This window comes from Sturnira hondurensis, unplaced genomic scaffold, assembly GCF_014824575.4.
Source record: "Sturnira hondurensis isolate 20B ecotype Veracruz unplaced genomic scaffold, ASM1482457v3 Scaffold0022136, whole genome shotgun sequence".
NCBI lineage: Eukaryota > Metazoa > Chordata > Mammalia > Chiroptera > Phyllostomidae > Sturnira > Sturnira hondurensis.
This window is the reverse complement of record NW_028094767.1, coordinates 1,190,865-1,213,230: the sequence shown is the minus strand read 5'-3', so window position 1 is coordinate 1,213,230 and position 22,366 is coordinate 1,190,865. Positions and strand designations below refer to the sequence as shown.

Genomic DNA, 22,366 nt, shown 5'->3' with positions numbered 1-22,366 from the left:
CTATACCCAGAATGTATGATTTTTTCCAGTTATGAGACAGCAGTAAGTCTAGGAAAACAGAGGTCTTGTTTAGACCATCTTGGAGAGACCCCATTACTACTCAACATCATGCAGAGGAATTCCTTGATGTGCTAAAAACCTCATTGTAACAAAATGTCAGCTGAGTTAGCATGGTGTAGTGTGCAGGAAGCCATTCATATCCAGGACATTGGCAGGTTGCTATAGCAACTGAAACAAAGGATATTCTCAAAAGTCATCTTTTCCAAAGCCAGGAAGGAACACTGAAATTTTCATTCATGTGTGGTAAAACTCTAAATTATTTTAATTTATCTAAATTAAAATGGGCATTATTCAGTTTAAGCTTTATAAGAACAAGTTTTCCTCTCTCTAAACACTAGCAGTGACAAGTGAAAGTTCTACCAAACTTAAAGTGCACTTACATCTACAACAGTGTTTTAGTAAAGTGTATTAAATCTACTTTAAGAACAACAGGAGGAGGAAAAAACAATGTAAATCAGTGTTCAGATTCCTCTGAAGTTTGGATATGAAAGAGTAATAAATTCTGCCTTTGTGATTCTATTTCATACAGTACTAGAGCCAACCATGAACTTCCCCAATGCCAATGCTAATAAATCTCTCTTCCAAGGACAGGGAAATTTTCTGATCATTGGCTGCATTTCAAGAGAGCACTAGGGAACAGACTTAAGTTAGTGATGGTTGTATACCGCACTAAATATTTGCTTAATTCTTTCTGAATTGAATAGAATGCCCTTCAGGCAACCTATAAAATTTTCAACCTACAGAATGCTCTTGCCTGCTGAACCATGCCTCTGGCTGGAAGAAACATTCCTTCAAGGTAGCCTCTTACCACCTCCTCTCCCAAGAGAAAAGCAGATTAGAAAAACAGCAGCCCTCAAAAGCAGTTGCCTGGCTTTGTTTCTGGGCTTTCCATCCCCTGCATTTACCATCATATCCTATTCCTGTATATGGTATGTGGATTTGGCTGAGTTAATACAATAAAATGAAATGGAATAACCAGGGACAAAATCTTCTATTATTTTAATTTAGTCACAACTATGCTTTCACATATTTGTCAAGTTTACCACACATAATGCAATGAAATAAATATGTTAATAAAATCAGACTGGCAGCATCTAATGTAATCCTTCACAATGGTAAAATGCTTGGTGTAAATGAAAAAAATTATTTTGACAATTAAGTTGTGAATTAACTGTATTTTTAAAGAAAACTTGTAAATCACCCAGCATGTCTTATCAGGAAATAAAAAAGTAATTTTTAAATGTATTTTACTACTCATGTATCTCCCTTACACAAGATAAGTTTTTATCAAATAGGTGCCTGAGCGTACACTCATATGTGTACACAGGTTGGTACATTTTCTACACCACTTCTGCAAAACTATAAAATTATACCATTTAACTACACGCCTAGCCTAAAAAAATCACAGCCCAGTAGACTGAGTTTGCTGTTAAAGTAAAATGTGTATTTTGTTTTTAGTCTGTTTACATATTAATCGTAGCAAAAATGCTATAATTTTTGGAATCAAGAATTTTGGTTGACTGTGAATATATTTTTAAGTAATAAAAAGCAGAAGAATATCAGAAAGTTAAAAGTTACATGCAACAAGAAAATTAAAGAACCTAGGAATAAACTTAACCAAGGAGGTAAAAGACCTGTACTCAGAAAACTACAGAATGCTAAAGAAAAAAGTTAAGGAAAACACAAATAAATGGAAGTAAGTACTATGTTCACAGATTGAAAGAATTAACTTCATTAAAATGTCCACACTACCCAAAGCAATCTATAGATTCAATGCAATTCCACAGATATGCACGTATTTCAAACATTTATATGGAACCATAAATGACCCTGAATAGCCTCAGCAATTCTGAGAAAGAACAAAGTAGGAGGGATCACAGTACCTGATATCAAACTATATTACAAGTCCACTGTAATCAAAACAGCCTGGTACTGTCATAAGAAAAGACATATGGATCAATGGAACAGAATCAAGAACCCAGAAATAAACCCAAGTCTCTGTGGTCAAATAACATTCAAGAAAGGGAGAAGGAGCATACAATGGAGTAAAAATAACCTTCTTAATAAATGGTGCTGAAAATCTGGACAGGTACATGCAACAGAGTAAAACTAGACCACCAACTTATACCATACACCAAAATTAACTCAATGGACAAAAGACTTAAATATAAGTTGTGACACCATAAAAGTCCTAAAGGAGAACATAGGCAATAAAATGTCAGCTACCCCATACAACAATATTTTCACCAATATATCTCCCAGGGCTAGGGATATAAAGGAAAAAATAAACAAATGGGACTCCAACAAATTAAAGAGCTTCTACACAGCTAAAGAAAACATCATCAAAATAAAAAGGAAACTGACTACATGGGGGAACATATACAAATTTGCCAATGCTATGTTGGACAAGGGTTTGATCACCAAAATATATAAAGAACCTACATAACTCCACTCCAGAAAGACAAATAATCCAATTAAAAATGGGCAAAGGGGCCCTGGCTGGCATAGCTCAGTGGATTGAGCACAGGCTGCAAACCGAAGGGTCGTAGGTTCAATTCCCAGTCAGGGCACATGCCTGGGTTTTGGGCCAGGTCTCCCAGTAGGGGCCACATGAGAGGCAACCACACATTGATATTCCTCTCCTTCTCTTCCCCTCTCTCCAAACATAAGTAAATAAAGTCTTTTTTAAAAATGGGCAAAGGGCCCTGGTTGGTATAGCTCAGTGGATTGAGCAAGGGCTGCAAACCAAAGGGTCATAGGTTCAGTTCCCAGTCAGGGCACATGCCTGGGTTGCAGACCAGTTCTCAGCAGGGGACGTATAAGAGGCAACCATACATTGATATTTCTCTCCCTCTCTCCTTCCCTTCCCCTCTAAAGATAAATAAATATAATTTTTTAAATGGGCAAAGGACCTAAACAGACACTTCTCCAAGGAAGACATGCAGAGGGCTCATATGCATATGAAAGGACTCTCAGCATTACTAGACATCAGAGAGATGCAAATTAAAACCACAATGAGATACCACCTCACACCAGTCAGAACAGCCATTATTAACAAATCAACAAACAGGTGTTAGAGAGGATGCGGAGAAAAGGGAACCCTAGTGCACTGTTGGTGGGAATGCAGACTGGTTCAACTGCTGTGGAAAACAGTATGGAATTTCCTCAAAATATTAAAGTTGGGACTGCCTTTTTACTCAGTAATTCCACTGCTGGTATACCTTAAGAATCCTGAAACACCAATTCAAAAGAACCTATGCACCCCAATGTTCATAGCAACACAATTTACAATAGCCAAGCGCAGGAAACAGCCTAAGTGCCCATCAGTAAATGAGTGGATCAAAAAACTATGGTACATTTACATAATGGAATTCTATGTGCAGAAAGAAAGAAGGAAATCCTACTCTTTATGACAGCATGGATAGAACTGGAAAGTATTATGCTGAGTGAAATAAGCCAGGTGGTGAAAGACAAATACCATATGATCTCACTCTTAACAGGAACCTAAACAACAAAACAAACAAGTAAGCACAATGAAGAGCCAGAGACATGGAAATAAAGAACAAACCAGAGGGGCAGGGGGAGGAGACAACAGGGGAAAGAAGGGAAAGGGTCAAGTCGAGGAACATGTATAAGGGACCCATACACAAGACAATTGGAGGGAGGATTGAAAGTGGAAGGTAGGGGTGAGTAGGGCAGGGGATAATAGTGGGAGGAAAACAGGGACCACTATAACTGAACGCCAATAAAATAATTAATAATTTAAAAAAGAAAACAGGAATAAAAATCCTATAGAGTGTTATCTATGTTGAAAAGCTCTGGAAAGAGGTTGAGAAAGAGAATTTCAAAAAATCAAAAGGATAAACTTCTCCTAAATTCTGGATGTCGCTCCAGATATAAAGATCACATGCTCTTAGGGTCTGGATTATGTTTATCTAATGAAGGCAATTTCTATTTGTAACTCTTATTATTTTTAAAAATTTAGTAGAGCCAATCATATCTCTGAAACATGAAAGTATTAGATAACAGGTCCAAAATTAATGTTATTTCTTTTTTATAAAATTATAAATATACAGTATTTTATAGTTCCCAGAGAGTTTCACTTACATTCACTCCCATTTGATCTCCACAAGTCTGGTGGGAAGGAATAATAAGATCATTCCCTCTTTATAGGTGCATAAACTGAGGCTCACAAGGGTTAAGGGAGTATTTCAAAGCCACATGGCTGAGTAACCAAACCAGGACTCTTCTGGTCATCAGTATTTCATATACAAGTATTTCATATTTCATTTAAATCCAGTTCTAAAAATAAATTTCATGGACTATTGAAATTAAACTCTTTATCACTATTACAGAGAGAATTTTGATTAGAATATTTTTATTTATTTGTTTTTAATTCTTGAGTAAGTCTTGAAGCTTTAACCAAAACTGCCTACTGTAGGCCTTGTCCCTGCTAATTAAAACATCTATGACCCTCCAAACTCCTGGATCCATCAAATTTGATGGTTATTTTGCCAAATATCATTGTGATTTCACATGACAAAGGATACTTCAGATTTGTTTTATTCCTATCACCATTTTTAAATAAGTCATTTAAAAGGCAGTGATAACAAGAAGGAAAGCTATGCCTGATTTTCCATACAGGCCCCCAACTATGGTGCTGACTCATCATGGTAACCATCCACTGATATTTCCTTCTAACATTGTATCCCACACTCACTGTGATTAAGTTAAGTCTATACCTTTCTCTCTCCTACATGACTTACTTTGTAGTTGTGGTGAGTTAATGCTAAGGGGCTGTTAACTTTCAAGAGATCCTAAAAGATATGATGAAGCCTGGTGACAGTTTACTCTAGGGAACCAAGGAAAGAGCTCCAGTCTTGCTGATGGTTCTTACTAAGTACAATATTAACTCTGAACAAGCAACTGAATTTTAGAGGACATTTAGAAAACAACAAGAAACTCAGATTTTCAAATTCTGCAAATTATCAGGAACGCTTTCCTGTATGGTGACTGAAAAGAGACTGAGAGGTAGAAAAGGGTTCCTATCGACTTCTGGGTGAGAAGCAGCTGTGTGACCTTGGAGCACCCAAACCCTCTTAACCCACAGATGTTTCCCAAGTTGCCTTCCTGGTCTAAGGGTCACACACCTACTCTGCATCTAACTGACCCATGGCATTACAGACACATTTCTAAGGCCTTATTATGCTCAGCTCCCCAATACACTTCTTCCTGACCAAGTTCAATTTTTCGGTTGTTTATATTCTACATCTCTGAATAAGAGGCAATTTTATGATTACTTATTATTCAATACAAATTTCTCCTAAGGAAAAGAACTGCACACTTCTAGATTTCATTCATTAAAAACATTTTAAGTTTCCTAAATGCAACCACAGACAAGCTGAGGGATTTTTATAAACTATGACAGTAATTACCTTCAAGTGTTGTTCCTTCTCCCAAAAGGGCATCTCCAGCCCCAGATGCATACAAGGCCGTCACAGACAAGGTGTATCGTGTCCCTTCATTCAGTCGTCTCAGCACGGCATTGGTTGTGTCTCCCTTCACAGTGACCTCTTGAGTTTCACCTCCTGCCACTGGGGTGTACGTGACGAGATACTGCTTCACTTTTCCTGGTGCCGCACTCCAAGATAATTTCATAGTTGATGTGGTAGGGTCAGAAACTCTTAAGTCTCTTGGGTTCCCTCTAACTTCATTAAAAAAAAAATCAAAACTCATGATTAATAAAATGACTTGAAAAACCTTTTGTTAATTTACATGCATGGGTATGTGAAATTAAATTTATGTCCCGGGTGAGAATTTGGCAATTTTGACTGTTGACTAGCCAACAGAGTTCAAGTACTTCTAAACTAGGCTCCACATGGTAGAAGCAACAAAGCAAGAGACGTCTAATTTCCCTTCTGTGTTTACACAGTGAAAATCTTCCGTGTGTGGACTCCATCATGCAAAAAACTACAAGGTTATGTCTAAAAGTGAAACAAAGCACTATAATATATATATATATATATTGATTAATATCACAATGTTTTCAACTCCTCTAATAAATCTTCAATAAAGAAGGGTTCATTGGCATATAATGCTCTGAATATCTAAATGTGACAGCCAGGAAAATACACTAATGTGATAAAAATGATAAACGATAAAACTAATGCTGTTCCCAAAATAATACGTAAGAGAGGAAACAGCCCAAACGAGGTCTGGCCTTGGGTGAAACTCGGGGGCTGCCCATCCCTTTGCTACTGCGTTCGGCAGTTCATGACTTGACTGGCAGAGTGGCTGCGTTGCCTCTGAAGGGTGTCAAGGCACCCAACTCTGTGACACTCTGCAGGGCACACAACAGCCAGCCACTTCTACTCCAGAAATCAGAAAGATAAGGAGTCACTGGGTATTTTTATGATGCCAGCACAAAGAGCCCTAGATTCCCCAGTGAGAAAGAGAAAAAGGGAAGAAAGCAGGTGGAAAGACAGAGGTTTGCACAGGAAAGGCTCATTAGCTCCATTAGCTCCATGAGCTAATGGGGGACAGAAATAGCGATGCAGGCAGAGCTCGGACGGCTATTCCCTGTGAATGTCTGCACAAGGACGCCAAAGTCCCCAAACTTAGATACACTGCTATAAGCAACATGAGTCTGAGTTACTATTTAGTTGTCTTAGCCTTGATTTCCTTGTAAAACTGGAATAATAATAACAACTTCATAGACTCTATCAAGGGTTAAATGAGATAATATATGAAAAGCTCTTTAAACAGAACCTGACACACATAGGTGCTCAATTACTGTTCATTATTACTAATATGTTGTTAATATTAGTGTTATACTTTTAAAACTTTTAAAACTTTAAAAATAGGGAGGAAAATTAAAATTATGAATGCCTTAATTTTTCTCAATGAATAACCTTAAATAACAATTGGCCACAAATATCAGCATCTATACCATTTAAGTTGGTATTTTGAAATCTTCCTAAAGAAGTAGTATATAATCTGTTTCAATGGTGCATAGCAGTTTGATTTTTAATCCCCAGCCATCCTTAAATTTATGTTAAAATATTTAATAACATTTTAATGGAATATTTAGACCATGCTATAGCACTCAAGTTCTATCGACACAAATAAATACTATAAGTTAAAAATTTCCGTAACTCAAGTCTAAAACACTCGGGTAATTGAGACTGAGTGTCTCAGGGCTTGTAGCATCTAGAGCATTGTCCAAAGTCTCTCCTGCAGTCTAAGATTTTATTTGTTACCATATGGTCAGCATATTTCTCTACCTTCTTCGGTGGCTGCATTTCCAGTCAGTGGAGAGCCAGGTCCTGAGAAATATTCGGGAATTACAGAGACTTCATATTTTGTGTCTGGAGTCAGGTTCTCCAAGGTTCTTCTCCTTTGGTTGGCTGGAGTGGTAACTTCTTTGCTTTCTCCACCAGCAACTGGTCTATATATAATTCGGTACCTTAAAACTCTCCCTGGAGCTTGAGTCCAGGTAATTTTAAAGCTGTCTGTAGTCTCATCTGTCACTTTTAGGTTTCGGGGTGCTCCTTTTACTAAAATTTTAGAAAAAGTTGACTTATTTTATATGAAAAATACAAAGCTAGCTTTTGATCACTAAATTATACCATTGCCCTAAACCCATACACAGTTTTTTGACAAACATCCTGGTTACTGAATTCATTTAGCCAGACATTCACTAGACTCTGAAACAGCAAACAAATGTGATATTCAGAAACAGAGTAGGTGCTGTTAACTTTCTAATCAAATAAAGAGGCATATATAATAGTAAACTTTTAGAATCATAAATACTCTACTAAATGGTAAATTCATATTGATATAAAATTCAAAAATAAACTTTCTGTTTCTTTGAATATAAGTAACCAAGACTTTCACTCTCACCAGATTTTCTCAGGAAGGTAGAAAATAATACCTAACACCCAGGTCTACCACTTTTACCCATTTGAATGAACTATTTCTTCTGGTCAGCCCCCTAACTAACTTGTTACCTGTACAGTCATTTGACTTGGAGAATAACGACACCATTCATGTGTTGGACCTAACACATTATAGGTACTTAATGAAAGCTAGTTAGATCTAAATCTTGAGGTCCAATTGCAATGTGGGTAACATCCACAGATTTTGATTAAACACAAAAATGAGAACATCATTTGGCTTTGTGGTTAGTACACATGTTTAAATGACCCATTTGTTTAATAGGGTAGCTGTCCACATGGACAACACATTCAGGAAATGAACTACAGGTTATTGTCTTCTCAATCCACTGGGGTGAAACCACAGTGCGACATGCCTACATGCACCTCTCACACAATCACACCTTCACCTAAACACCCAGCACACCAAGGAGAAAGAAATCATTACTCTCAAGAAAAGAAAGAAATGGTTGTTGACAGCCTTGCACCCATGATTCGTTTTTTATGACAAAGCAAAAGACTAAATTAGTCCTCCTGAATGAGGCAATAAATTGATGGGTTTGAATACTGGCCTGAAGTTTAATAAATGTGTAATTCTGAGCCTCAGATTACCTCACATAAAAATGTGACTACTTAATGGGAGTATTGAAATGGCTAAATGAGATAATCCATGGAAATCAATTATCATAGTATCTGACATCTGTCAGGAGCTCAATCATTGCTAGTTTAATAAGGGTACTGCATCAGAAATTTCCTTATTGACTAAAGAAATTTAAATGTCAGATTTTACTACAGACCAACAGAACTGGAAAGGCATTAGCAAGTTCTGTTGTAGTAGCCCAATGATCAAAACCCAGAACCTACATGAATGTAATCACCTCTACCCGAAAACCCTTTAGAGTAAAACTTCCTCTTGAGGCATATTCCCATTCCCAGGCCAAAGTGCTGAAGAATAAGGGCCAGGTTCATGAAGAGGTAAGGTGGACATCACAGAGGAATCACGAGAGAGTGATGAATATCTAAGGATGGACTTGTAAGTCATACAGCCACAGAAATCGTAAGACACCTTAGGCTATGTAGTGCATTTTCTGGCCTTTGGTTAGAAATACACCTAAACCATGCACAAAAGAAAAACTCAATTTTATTTGGAAAATCTTTCAGGGGAAAATATTCTCTAGCTTTTATCAGCAATGTATGTCAACGTGTGCCTTTCCCACCAGCAAATGCTTCTTTGTAACCATCCTGAACTCCTCACTGCGCTGTTTCAGCCTCTTCTCTTATCCCCAATAAAAATAGAGAAGAACAATTGATCTCATTCACTATATTTATCTGAAAAAGTAATGGTCTGGTCTTAGTCTTCCTAACCAGGTTCATTGGTACCTTTTAAATGTCAAATGTAATGAATCAGAAAGTATTCAATTCTACCTAGAAAAGAGAACACACCTAAACAAACACTGCTTAAACTATCTGATAAAATTTGTATGTTTGTGCTCTCAGCAGCATTATTTACAATAGCTAAAAGGTGAAAGCAAGCCCAGTATCCGCGTGGGTGAGTGAATAAACAAAACACAATCTGTACATCCAGTAAAGTACCATTCAGCCGTAGAAGAAAAGGTGTTCTGACACATACTACAACAAGGATGACCCTTGCCATTTGGTGGGCATGACCCTTGACCTCAGGGGACCCTTGACCCTTGAGGACATGACGCTAAGTGAAATAAGCCAGTCATAAGAGAACAAATGCTGTACAATTCTACTCATGAGGTATGTAAAGCAGTCAAATCCATAGAAACAGAAAGTAAAATAGTGGTGTCCAGGGGGAGGGGGGAAGGGGAAATAGGGATTTATTGTTTAATGGGTACGGAGCTTCAATTTTGCAAGATAAAAAAAATTCTGGATATGGGTGCAGTGATGGTAGCACAATGTAAGTGCTATTGAATGTACACTTAAAGGTTAAAAGGCTAAATCTCATGTTATATAAACTTTACCACAGTTGAAAAAGAAAACATTTGGTAATATATATTTATCATCAGACTCACAGACAAAGTAAGGCAGTTTCAGAAGTAATTGAGCATGAAACTATCGAAACGTGGGACAGAAAATGCTATAATCATTAACAGTTCTCTATATCTATTAACCTCAAATTCACCAAAGTAAGTCTAGGGCCTTTTACTTAAAAGTTTTTTTCTCCTTTTAAGAAGATTTATGAAGAGCTGTATTTTAAAGATGCTGAATCTTACAAAGGCATTCATAATTCTGAACTATAAGCAGATGGTTTTTTCAAATGGTAACTTTGTTCTACAATAAATTGCTAGTTTTGAAAAAACGGTGGCAGAAACCCCATCGCACCTTCTTCGGTGGTCTCCTCTCCAGTCAGGGGGATGCTGAAGCCATCTTCATACTCCGCAGTCACATTGACCAAGTACAGGGTCTCCGGCTTCAGGTTGTTGAGGACGACGCTGGTGCTAGATGCTGGCTCCACCACTGTGACCTCGTCATCCCCAGTAGCTTCTTTGTAGGTGATGTGGTAGGAAAAAACATTTTCTCCAGCCGGTGACCAGTTAGTTTTAAAACTGTAAGAAGTCACCTTAGAAAAGCTAAGATCCTTTGGAGGCACGTAAGCTAATTAAAAAAAGAAGGACACAGTTTAAAATTTGTAAACTTACAAAGCAAAACTGGACTTAACGACTACATATTCCTGAAGTGGCTCAGAGCCATTTGGGAGAATGGTCGCTGAGACCAACGTAGTGAGGGGATACCCACACGTGAGCACTGAGAGAAGACCTCACACAGCCCTACAGGGAGGTGCTGATCATGTGTTTTGACCATTCATAATACTAAATTATATGGTTTAAATGACTAATTAAAATTGAACTGGAATCTTGACTTTTTAAGACAATGGTCCTGCCCAATTGGGATTTTAGATAGTAAAAGACCTATAATAGACCATCAAAATGCTCCCATTCATCCCTGGCAATCACATGCTAACCTTTGGTAGTAAACACTTTATTTCATTGTAATAATGCAGGAATTTTCCCTAATGAAAGAACATTTAGTAAACTAAAACATAGGAAGAGGCAATGTTTAAGGCACTCAGCCTGTCTTCAGAGGACATACAAAGAAATGGAGAGACATACAACGAGAATGTAAAGTCATCAACAAAACAAAGCAGTACATATGAACATCAAGTGACTGAAAGTGATGTTATAGCACCAGAACAAGTAAGAAAGGCTTAATGAGAGATGAGATGTGTAACTGAACGCTGAAAAAAGGTACTTGGACATAGGAAAACAAGAGGGACAAGGAAGTCCAGATGCAAGAAAGGATACCCAAAATTGTCCAGGAAAGGGAACGCATAAAATAATTCAAAGGTCCAGGACTATAGTCTAGTTGTCCTTGATTCAGAGGACCTAGCTCAGCATCCAGCACATAGTAGACATTCAATGAATTGGATGTGATAAACAGGCCTGACAAAGCTGGTTCCTAGCCCTGATTGAACATCTAGGATCAGATACGTCTCATGACTCTATAACGCAAAAATGTCTAAGAGAAAGCCACATCTCAAAGTTAAACAAACTAACTTTAACAGTTTTCAATAGCACAGAAAATTTACTTTTTCCTGTGTATAAAAAGAACTCAAGAACCATATTATCTACAATTTTAAAATAAAAGATTCTTTGTTCATGATGGGGTAACTTTTACTCTACAGAGACTACTAACCTTTCTTCTTTATAGCTGCCAATTCTTGCTCAATTCTAAGACAGATGGACTGTGTGAGTTCAAAAGATATCCTCTGAAAAGCATCAAAATCTTCCACTGTGAACACGTGGGTCTCGGCAGGAGGAGAGGCAATAGCTTCTAATTCTGAGCGAACAGCATCTTTCACACCAACTGCAAAGATTTCAACATCTGAATTCCTCAGTTTTACAGCAGGATCTCTAAAAGCATCTGAAGATTTGCCATCGGTAATAAGAATCATGACCTTCGGTACATTGCTTCTAGAACCCTTGCTAGGCAAAAATATCTTCTCTCTGACATAAGTCATTGCTTTCCCAGTGTTTGTAGATCCTCCTCTGTAGGGGAAGGTGTTTATTGCTTCAATTATATCTTCGACTTTGGTGAATCTTTCCAAAGTGAACTCAGTATGCGGATCCCGGCTGTACTGGACAAGACTTATCTGCACTCTATTTGGTGAAATCTCAAAACTTTTTACGAGAACTTCCAAAAAGGCTCTAACTTTAACAAAGTTGGCAATTCCGATGCTATATGAACCATCAACCAAAAACACAATATCGGCTTTTATATCCACACCACGTGAGCATTCTGTAAAAAGAAAGAAAGCCAAATAAAATTCAACAAGTACAATTTAATCGTGAAAATATAACTATATATTGCAAATATTTTGGCTTAAATAAAATCTGAATCAGTGAGACATACTGTCAAATCAGCCTTCACATATTCCAAACCCAATGATCACCTATCAACTTACCCACTTGAACTTTCATTGGCTGAGTCTTCTCCATTATTGAAACGGGTTCACTGGATGTCAGTCCCTTCATGGCAGAAACACTGATCTGGTATTCTGTGTCTGCTGAGAGGTCACGAACGCTGAGCATGGTTGTCTGAGGCCCCACACTCAGAGCATGCTGGCGACTTCCAGTAGTCATGGGTATAAGGAGGACTTTATATCCAGTCACTTGGCTAGGAGATGGGGTCCAACTTAGCTTAATGTATTTTGATGAAACTTCTGTTGCAACCAAATCTGAGGGAGGTTCAATAACTAAAAAGTAACAAGCAGAACAGTGATTACAAAACAGCGGGATACAACCCTATTAATTAGGTCTGTAGGTTTGGACCTTTATTCTCCTCATTTAAATTAATTACAAATGTATCAGGAAGCATTGCCCAACCCCGGTCTTCCACATCCACCTGTACCCAGCAAATCAAGAGAGAACTGGTGCCAGATTTTTAGTCAGGAAGCTAGGATGTGTAGGGAAAAAAGAAAATTCTTGGAAGAAATTAATGATAGGAAGTCTGATGCCTAATTCTTCCCTGGGACCAAGATTTCCATTTGCTCATTGTCTTTACTCTCAGTATTGATGATATTTGTTAAATCAATGACTTAGTTCTTCAGAAATTTTTTCTCTTTAGTAATATTATAAGATAAAATATAATATTTAAAAAGATAGTTTATAGTATTCCAAGAAAGGTAAAGAGTTCACCAAGTCCAAAATGACAGGTTTCTATCATTCTAGGCAGTTTCATTTCTACTTACTTCAAGGTAAAAATAATAGTCCATCAATGTTCATAATGCCACCAAGAGGTGGTGAAACAGAGGTTTCCAACATACACACTAACAAATACTGAAATCTAAAAACTTTCTATCATTACTCAAGGTAGAACACAGCCATGTACTTAACACAAAACATAAAGTACTTTAAGATATTTCAGACCAAATCTTCAAAATTTCACATTTATCCATGAAGTCAATTTCCCAGAAGACATCATTCTAATTGTTACATCAGCCTGCAGGAAGTTGATGATAAACAAGTACAAGGCGACTCACCATCTCCTCAAAAAGGCAATCAGATAGTATGTGTAAAAAATACGGTGTCTGAAGAAGAAAGAGATCGTGAAACACAAGCGATGAGTGTGCCAGCCAGACGGCTGGCCAAAACTCTTGAGCAATTCAGAGACTGCACAGGGAACAGAAGTCGCGGGCAAACGCCAGCAAGGACAGAAGACGGAGCACAGCACCTGCGGTACAGCCTGCACCCCCTACTGGGGAACTGCAACAGGGGCAGAACGGAAGTCTGGCCTCCCCGGTATGTGCATCCCAGTGAAGCGGAAGGGGAGTTAGGATGCTTCAAAGATTAAGTGAAGAGAGGTTAACTAGAGAAAAATGGGTTGGAGGATGGATTTTGTACTAATAACAATCAAAAAAGTCAGACATTAGGCAGTTAAAGCAAAGAAAAAGATTCAGAGCCCATGAAGTAATGAGAAGGAGCTCTGAAAGAGTTAGAGCCAATGAACACTGCCAAAATACTCGGGATTTGCAGATTAAAAGTTTATGTAATTGAGGATGTAGCTATTTCAAACTTATCTCGTTACTTGTCAGTTCTCAGGCTAATAGGGGAATAATCACAGAAATTGTGACTTTTTAACACCTGAAAGGATGGCTGTGAAATGTCTTCTCTTTCTCCCATATATTCAGAAGCAATAACGTATAAAAATAAAAACATTTTCCAGCTATAAAAGGATCAAAATGACTGATTTTGAAATATCCTTAAAGCTTTGAAAACATGACGCAGAATATGATGATGAAAAACTCATTTCCTTCCCCATTTAATAAAACACTGCTGCTATTATTTACATTGCAGAATGTTAAAATTAGTGTCTTCCCCAAACTGTCAATGTTTCAATAAGAGTGTAAGATAATTAAAGCAGGTACCTGAATTGCATAATTATGGACCCTCAATATGTACAAAACGATCTTTTCTTAGAGAAGAAAAACAAGTCAAACTTGTCCAAAAGAGATTTTTAAGAGCTTTACAATGATAGAAATATTTTATCACTTAATGTGCCACTGAAGAGGAAAGAAACAGTACAAGTGATGTCAATAATCTGCGTAACTAACAAACTATATGAGTGGAGGACTCGGAGAATCACTGTAGAATGTAGGTGAGCGAGTGCACCTCCTCCTGGACACCTGTAAAGCTACAGATACTATCAAATAATGGAGAGGGCTAGTACACGGAACATACAACAGTCCACTCACCTTCCTCTCCACTAACCAATTCACCAAGTTGTTCATCAACCCCTGAGCACACCTGGGAGATGATCTCGTTCTGAATATCCACGATCGCATCAAAGTTGGCCACGTTGAAAACATGGTTTAGTGAAGGTGTGGAGGCAATTTGTTTGAGTTCTTTTGCATCTGCAGCTTTAATGCCTGAAAAACAAAATGAAGAGGATGTAGTAAAATGAGAAAGGTGCTGACCTGGGGAAGATCTTCGTTTTCTCAGTCTTTCACAAGTGAAGGCATTTTCAAACCCTTATTCAGTAATAAACCAGAATTGCTTTGCTCCATAATGAAAGTGTAGCTGTTCAAGTGACAAAGGCATTTTATAATTTCACCTAAAGCCGCCAGCCAAAGATGAAAACAAATGGTCAGGAAAACAGACTGGGCCGTCCTGCTGACCACGCCATCGTTTGTCCCTGCCATCTGTAAAGATAATACTTTTCTCTTCCAGAGTCTAAATGAGCTGGATGGAACCCTCTGAATTCTTCAAGTATTACACAACGTAGGAAACATAAAAAACACTTAATGATAATACAAGGAGGATCTTTATTAGAATCATTGGCCCAGCATTCTTTGAAGAGTAGAGGGCTGGCAAGGAACGTGAATACCACCGCACTTAATGCATACGCTAAGGGAGTTACGTGAGAGAAACAGACAAGCCGCATTTCTACTGAAGGATGATGTGGCTTAATACTACACTATGCAATGCAGTAACACTTTTAACAGCATCCTTCACTGAGAAGTCAACCTTTGTCTTCCTAAGCATGAAGTATTGAAAAGTTCTAAAATAAAAGCAACAAAACCTGACCTACCCAAAGAGAAAATTTCAACACCAATATCGCGAAGCTCTCTCGCTGGAACCTCCACTTCATCCTGGGATTTGCCGTCGGTAATGATAATTGCCACTTTAGGAAAGCCAGTTCTTGCTCCAGCAGATTCCGTGAAAGTATTTTTAATTAAGTAATCAATGGCATCCCCTGAAATGAGAAGAAATATTACACTCATGCACCCTGCATTACACAATTTTGCCAAAGTCAAAAGCTGTGATTAATCTCAAAATTATTTAACATATGATAATTGCGCAATGCTTCCTTTCTTTCACAAACGGTATTTTTCTTTTATTTTCAACAACAACACAATTTGTCAAACATACCTGTCATAGTGTTGCCACCTTTGTATGGGATTTTTTTAATTGCAGCAAGAAGCTCATCCCTCTGGTAGTACTGGTTTAAGTTAAATTCAGTCCTGGTATCAGAGCTGTACTGAATGACTCCAACCCTTGTCTTCTCTTCCCCAATGTCAAAAGCAGACACAAGGGCAGCAATAAAGTCTAAAATGTACTTGAAATTATTTCTTCCCACACTCCATGAGCCATCCACAAGGAACACTAAATCAGTCCAGGCACTGACAGAGCATTCTGAAATACATTTGAGATGTTTTTAAATGATGCATTATTAAATCTACCTGTCACTAAAGGAAGACAAACTAACACTGCAAAAATGTTGACTCCTGAAATCATTTTGATCATTAGAACATATTCACATTGGTGTTCACCCACAACTGGCACACATAGAACAATATAAAATTTTATTAGCATATATAGAAGCAGTTTCAGTGTCTTCATGAAAATGCATTTATGAAACCATAAGTCTTTAGGTTGCTAAATAAGACGTGCAAGAAGAGAAATAGATATATGGCCTACTCTCCAAGAGCATGTGACCCAAGTATTCATGCTATCAACCTATTTTTATAGATTGTATCCTCAGTCCTCTTTTCTCCAAGTAAAAATTATATAAAGTATCTGGGAGACGTAAAAAGGAAATGTAAGCAGTGTTTTTACCTCTTGGTATTCAGCAATAAACAAATACAAAACAAATGCTGTACCATTCAAGCAAATGCAGCTGAGTTGAAGAAATGAGCAATCTGTTAACGTTCTCCTTCATTTTTCAATATACCTGTCTAAAGTTTGCAGTGATTAGTCTAGAGGGCTAATGAATTCTAACAGAAGTAAAAACAGGCACAAATATGATGTAAGATAGCCAGAATATCTTGTTGTCTTAATTATCCATATATTTAAATTTGATGACAAAAACCTACTTCTACTAAGCAAAGAGGGGAAAAACATTTTAATTCAAAAGGAAAATTTAAAATGCACATGGTATCCTTAAATTACTAAAACGCAATGACTTGCTTTTATAATTCTCTGTGGTCAGGAGAACAGGTTGGTTTTCATGAATAGTTATATTTGTAAGGCAACACTGAGTGAATTTTTCTGAAAATGTTTTTGTCCTTGTGGTCAGTTGGTAGATGATGATGATGATGATGATGATAATGATAATAATAATAATAATAAAGTATTTGCCTAGTAAGAAGAGGAAAGGGTCCTGGAAAATTTTGCAAGCAAAATAAAAGTTACATGCCCCCAAATTTTTTGCTTGCTATTTAATGGGCCAATTTAAGTCTATTGAAAAGTCAATATTTGTCATAATGCTTTGATCTAAGATAAATATTGGTGGCTCAGGAAAAATATTAGCATTGTAACTGCACATTTTATTTTAGTTTATTAGATATCAGAAAGAATGATAAACAGAGATCTAGAATAAAAAATTCCAAAAAAAGGAGACTTAGTGTTAACAATCTTTTTATTTTCATCCTGGGTCATAAATCCAACTTCTTCAAGGTAATAAAATTAGAGTCCAAGAAACCCCTTAAGGGTCTATCCTCGTAAATCAGACAAAGTGGTATAAGCCAAAAGGAGACTAGAAAATGCAAAACCTAGAGTAAATAAAATTGTTTTCATTTCATTACAAATGTACCCACTTACCGATTATGTCTTATGAGGTTCTGGAAAGGGCTACAACTGCCATCAACCAAAGTCATGTAAATACCTTAGATATGAACTTAAGATATACACAGACCTGGAAATACACATTTGCATGGCAACTGAATTGCTTGTAACACTATGAGAGCATCTTCCTTCTGTTCCAGCCTCACATTTCTCATCCATCCCTAAGCTACCACCTATTTCTATCAGTTTGTCTTTGAGATATGAGTTAAGTCCAGTGATGAGGCTTATTTTTCACCTACTGCCAAAATCCTGCAGGAAAATTTAGACACCCACAAATTCAAAGCATTTCTAGTAAAAATAATATTTATTAAACAGTGAAAAATTGGCTAGAAAGTCAAAATATAGATATTGTAACTGCTTAGTCATACATTACTATTACATTGTCTGTACTTCTAGATAAAGCTTATAGAAAATAACAAAGAAATGCCATCAGACCATGTATATATTTGAAACATCTTTTTTAAAAGATTTTTTTATTTATTTTTAGAGAGAGGGAAACTGAGAAAGAGAGGGAGAGAAACATCAATGTGTGAGAGAAACTTCGGTTGCCTTTCACACAGTCCCAACTGGGGACCTGGCCCGCACAACCCAGGCCTGTGCCCTGACTGGGAATCAAACCAGTGAAATTTCAGTTCACAATCCACTGAGCCACACCAGCCAGGGCTGAAACATCTTCACATTACCTTTATGACTTTTACAAATCTAAGCAAAAATATTAAAGGAAATACTTACTTTGTGCCTCTGTTTTTCCAGGTTTCTTCTCTCCTGGCTTCGTCGGACCACCTGTTTGAACTGAGTCAAAGCCTGATTATTACAGAAGGAAATGAACCCATACAAATACTTCCTAAAAATAAAATAAATGCATTGTCATTCAAATGTATGGTCCATGACTAGCTGTTAATAGAAAACAGCCAAATACGTATTTACTTGCAACTAAATTATTTTTAGTGAGTTTTAGCTATATTTCAAAAAGATATTAATGATGTTGCCTGGCAAACTGTAATGTTTTCAATAGTTTTCATTCATAACATTCCTGATGATTCCAGAGGCCAGGGTTATAAATCAGGAATGAATTATTCACATCCAGTAATAACTAGGATCATAAAAATGACTATTCTAAGAAGAATAGTTAATCCTGATATAAATTAGCTCTGCAAAGTAACAAATTAAATGTGAAAGTTGGAGAAATCTTCTGCAAAATGAACCAAAAGAATAAAAGAACTTTATATGTGTGCTTACTTGTGAGTTGGCCTATAACTGGTACACTTTCTTCTACTTCATCATATGAAGTGATTGTCACCACATACTCTATTTCAGGTATAAGGTCTGACAATAGAGTTTCAGTGGTACTAGCCGCCAGGGTAAATTCTTTAGTGGGCCCATCTGGAAATATAGAAAGGAAAATATGAATGTAACAAAACTTTTTATGTACAATACAATATAATGTAATTCCCACATATACTCAAAATCTGAACAATTCAATATATACTAGTTTTCAGAAGATCCAAACATTGTGTTTTTCTGTCCTTCATAACCAAAACTTTGAATTCTAGAAATTCAGTGAATAGACTAGCATTGCCTTTACTTGGTATGAGAATATTCAATATCTGTTTGAGGACTCAAGGATTCCTTTAGATAAAGGACACACTAGAAGAGCACACCAAAAATCTCATTATTTTGGAAGATGAATAACAAATAACACGTTTTTATAAATGAGATCTAAAGTAGGAAGTAATTTAATATTACATTATGCATTGGAGGAGAGCAGAGAAAGAGAAAAAAGATGAAAATCAGTCCCAGGGAAATTAACCCCGTAGGCTACTATTTCCCACTGGGAAATGGTCAGAGTGGAAGCAAAGAGCCTCCACACCCGAGCAAGTGCACACCTTACTGGCAGCCACACACCTCCGCATCAACTAAGTAGTGAATGTTTTCAGGAACAGGGTGCCTGGTGTTTACTTACCTAATAATAATTTATATACTTCCTCCTAGTTTGTGTTAAATTTCAGATTAATCAGGAAACACAGTAGTTCTAAGGACTAAGTGCTTGTTAAGATTTTAAATTAGATTAAACATTCAGTGAAACATAAATAATCCAAAAAGGTAACAGATGTAATAGGACTCTGAGAAATGCTCCTGGATTATATGTAGAACATTGCAGAACCAACCAGGGCCCCCAAGATACCAGGGCCCTGCTGTGTTGGGTGGTCCCGGTACTAGCTTGGGGAATATAGAAGTCAGAGGTTTACAACATCTGGAAACTGAATAGACCCCTTTTCTGCTTCAGAATGAATGAATTCACTGACTGCAGACGTATTGCAGAGAAATCATTCAAAAAATAAAAAGCAAATTCTTTTTTTAAAAAATTTTTAAGATTTTATTTATTAATTTTTAGAGTGAGGACCAGGGAGAAAGAGAGGGAAAGAAATATCAATGTGTGTTTGCCTCTCATGTGCCCCTCACTGGGAACCTGGCCCACAACCCAGACATGTGCCCTGACTAAGAAGCAAATTGGCAACCCTTTGTTTTTTAGGCCAGTGCTCAGGATATTTAGCCACACCATCCAGGGAAGAAAAAGTAAATCTTGACCCTTTTTTATGTCCTCCGATCATATTTTTAAAATAGTTTCCCCATTCCCTAGTAAATGAGCAATTTAAAGCACGGGTATCTTAAAAAAGAGTCAGTAAACACAGTGCTGGTGATGAGTCATGCTGACATAATTCATCTCTACCGTGAGCCTATCAAGACTTCTTCCAACCACTTGGTCAGTGTCGGTGGAAATGATTATTTTCCTATTACATGTCAGAACTAAAAGTTAATCAACAGAGATTGGTTCTCCACACTTGGGCAACATAACAAACACTAAATATTGCTCTTAAGAGCAATCGAAACAATTTTTTTTCCAGAATCGTAGCCTGGGATCTACAGAATCTACATAACTAAAGTATCTTTCATCATGGTAGCTCACCATTATCCCAGAATAATGTTTCCTGAGTACTGAAGTGTGTAAGACACTGAGCAAAGTATAACAACTCACTTCATCACTTGATACTTTACATGCTGGAAATACTAGTAATTCAAGAAGATTGTCAAGAAGTGAAAAAATCAAATATTACCAGTAATATCTGATCGGGTACCCAAAAAGTCCATTTTTAATAACAGCCTAACAGCAAACCATGTTAATCAACCCCAACACTATAAAAATACGACAGAGAGTACTATGCTTGAAATCTGGAGACCTGAGTCCCACCAAATATCTGGTGGCACTGGCTAAATCTCTCAGGCTTTCTAAATATCACATTCCTTACATAGAATGAAAGGAGGGAAGAAGAGTGGATTGTACCATCTTTGATGCTCCTAAGACCAAAACTTACCTGTTGTAGGGTCCACTGTTATTCTGTAGCCCACAATTGGATCAGTTGGTCTCGCCCATGACATGTGAACTGTATTTTCATCTATAATTTTAAAATTCAAGTCTGAAGGTGGGTCAACTGCAAAAGAGAGACTTGATATCAGTCACACTTTCCAACTTCAGAAAGTGGTCAATTTAGTTAATAAGAATTGTGTTGAGCAAAGCTTACTAAATTGTCTTTGCATAAATTTGTTTCCAACAAATATAAAAGATATCTTGTTGGATAAGAATAAAATTAAAAGCTGACAAGATATGACAAAACATCACAGAGTATACATATTATAGAGGACAGCACAAAACACTTTTGATTCTTGAGTTGCTAGGCCATCCAAGAATGGCCAGCAAAATCAAGCATAATAGAAACGTATCTGGATACGAGTACATACAAGTACAATGAGATCACATGTAATAATCACATATGCAAACAATTCACAGAACAATTAAAAGAATTTCAATACATGCTGAGTGCATTTGGAATAAGCATGCCGTATCACAACCTGCTTACGACCATAGACATAGAAGTTCATTTAGAACATTGGCCTAATACTTTTGTTTCCCATTATGTGGAAAAGAATCAATGATGTTTTTGGTTCATTCTCTGCATTGAAGTCTTGCTATTAATTTTTGTTGGGTAAATCTCAATCTGTGGCAGAGATGAAACTGTATTTCAATGAAAACAAGTAATCATGGGAAATTTAGCACTGCTATGTTTCACAAAAATATATACATGTAATGTATATTCATAGTCATAGAAACAAATATCCAAATAATAAGAGATGTTCATAATTTATAGATGTATAGAGCAATGTACAGCTGTTTATAAAATGAATATTCCACCGGTTCACACCTATTGCTGGGTGTCTGCAAGGTGTAAACCAACACTGTTCTTTTCCTTTGCAGCAGGCATTCTCCATACTAGAAATGGCATTTTAAGTTAAAATGCCAGTATGGTCCTCTACAAAACAATGGTTAATCATGGAAAGACAACATCAATGTATATTTATGGACATTCATTTACAGAACTTAGAGAAAACAGTGAAGAAGAATCAGCAATCTGGAGACATGACTGTGCATAAAAACTTGGAGAAGCCAATGAAAGGAGTAACTGGAAAGTACAGAGAGAGTTTACATACAAAACCGTACAGCCTCATGCACGTGTCAATAAAATGTTGACTCATTTTTAGTCTCCCACAATGAACAAAAGCCTCCATGTACAATAGTCATTACACAAAGACGTTCCAGAAATATTTTATAATGATATCCTCCCTGCAATGTTCATGCCTCATCATGCAGCATTGGACTGACTCACT

General features: G+C 37.0%; 1 protein-coding gene across 4 annotated transcripts in view; it reads right to left on the bottom strand.

Annotated features, from left to right (window-relative positions):
- Positions 1 to 22,366, bottom strand: part of COL12A1 (collagen type XII alpha 1 chain) — a 111,346-nt gene that overhangs the window by 80,358 nt on the left and 8,622 nt on the right. For all 4 annotated transcript variants that reach the window (XM_037034311.1, XM_037034314.1, XM_037034315.1 and 1 more), the window contains 11 exons: positions 21,019 to 21,135; positions 18,884 to 19,027; positions 18,377 to 18,436; positions 15,950 to 16,213; positions 15,609 to 15,773; positions 14,773 to 14,946; positions 12,484 to 12,774; positions 11,715 to 12,317; positions 10,344 to 10,616; positions 7,344 to 7,616; positions 5,496 to 5,768 (listed from right to left, as the gene is read on the bottom strand). In XM_037034311.1, the coding sequence (XP_036890206.1) occupies positions 5,496 to 5,768; positions 7,344 to 7,616; positions 10,344 to 10,616; positions 11,715 to 12,317; positions 12,484 to 12,774; positions 14,773 to 14,946; positions 15,609 to 15,773; positions 15,950 to 16,213; positions 18,377 to 18,436; positions 18,884 to 19,027; positions 21,019 to 21,135 (2,637 nt within the window). The remainder of the gene's footprint in view (positions 1 to 5,495; positions 5,769 to 7,343; positions 7,617 to 10,343; positions 10,617 to 11,714; positions 12,318 to 12,483; positions 12,775 to 14,772; positions 14,947 to 15,608; positions 15,774 to 15,949; positions 16,214 to 18,376; positions 18,437 to 18,883; positions 19,028 to 21,018; positions 21,136 to 22,366) is intronic.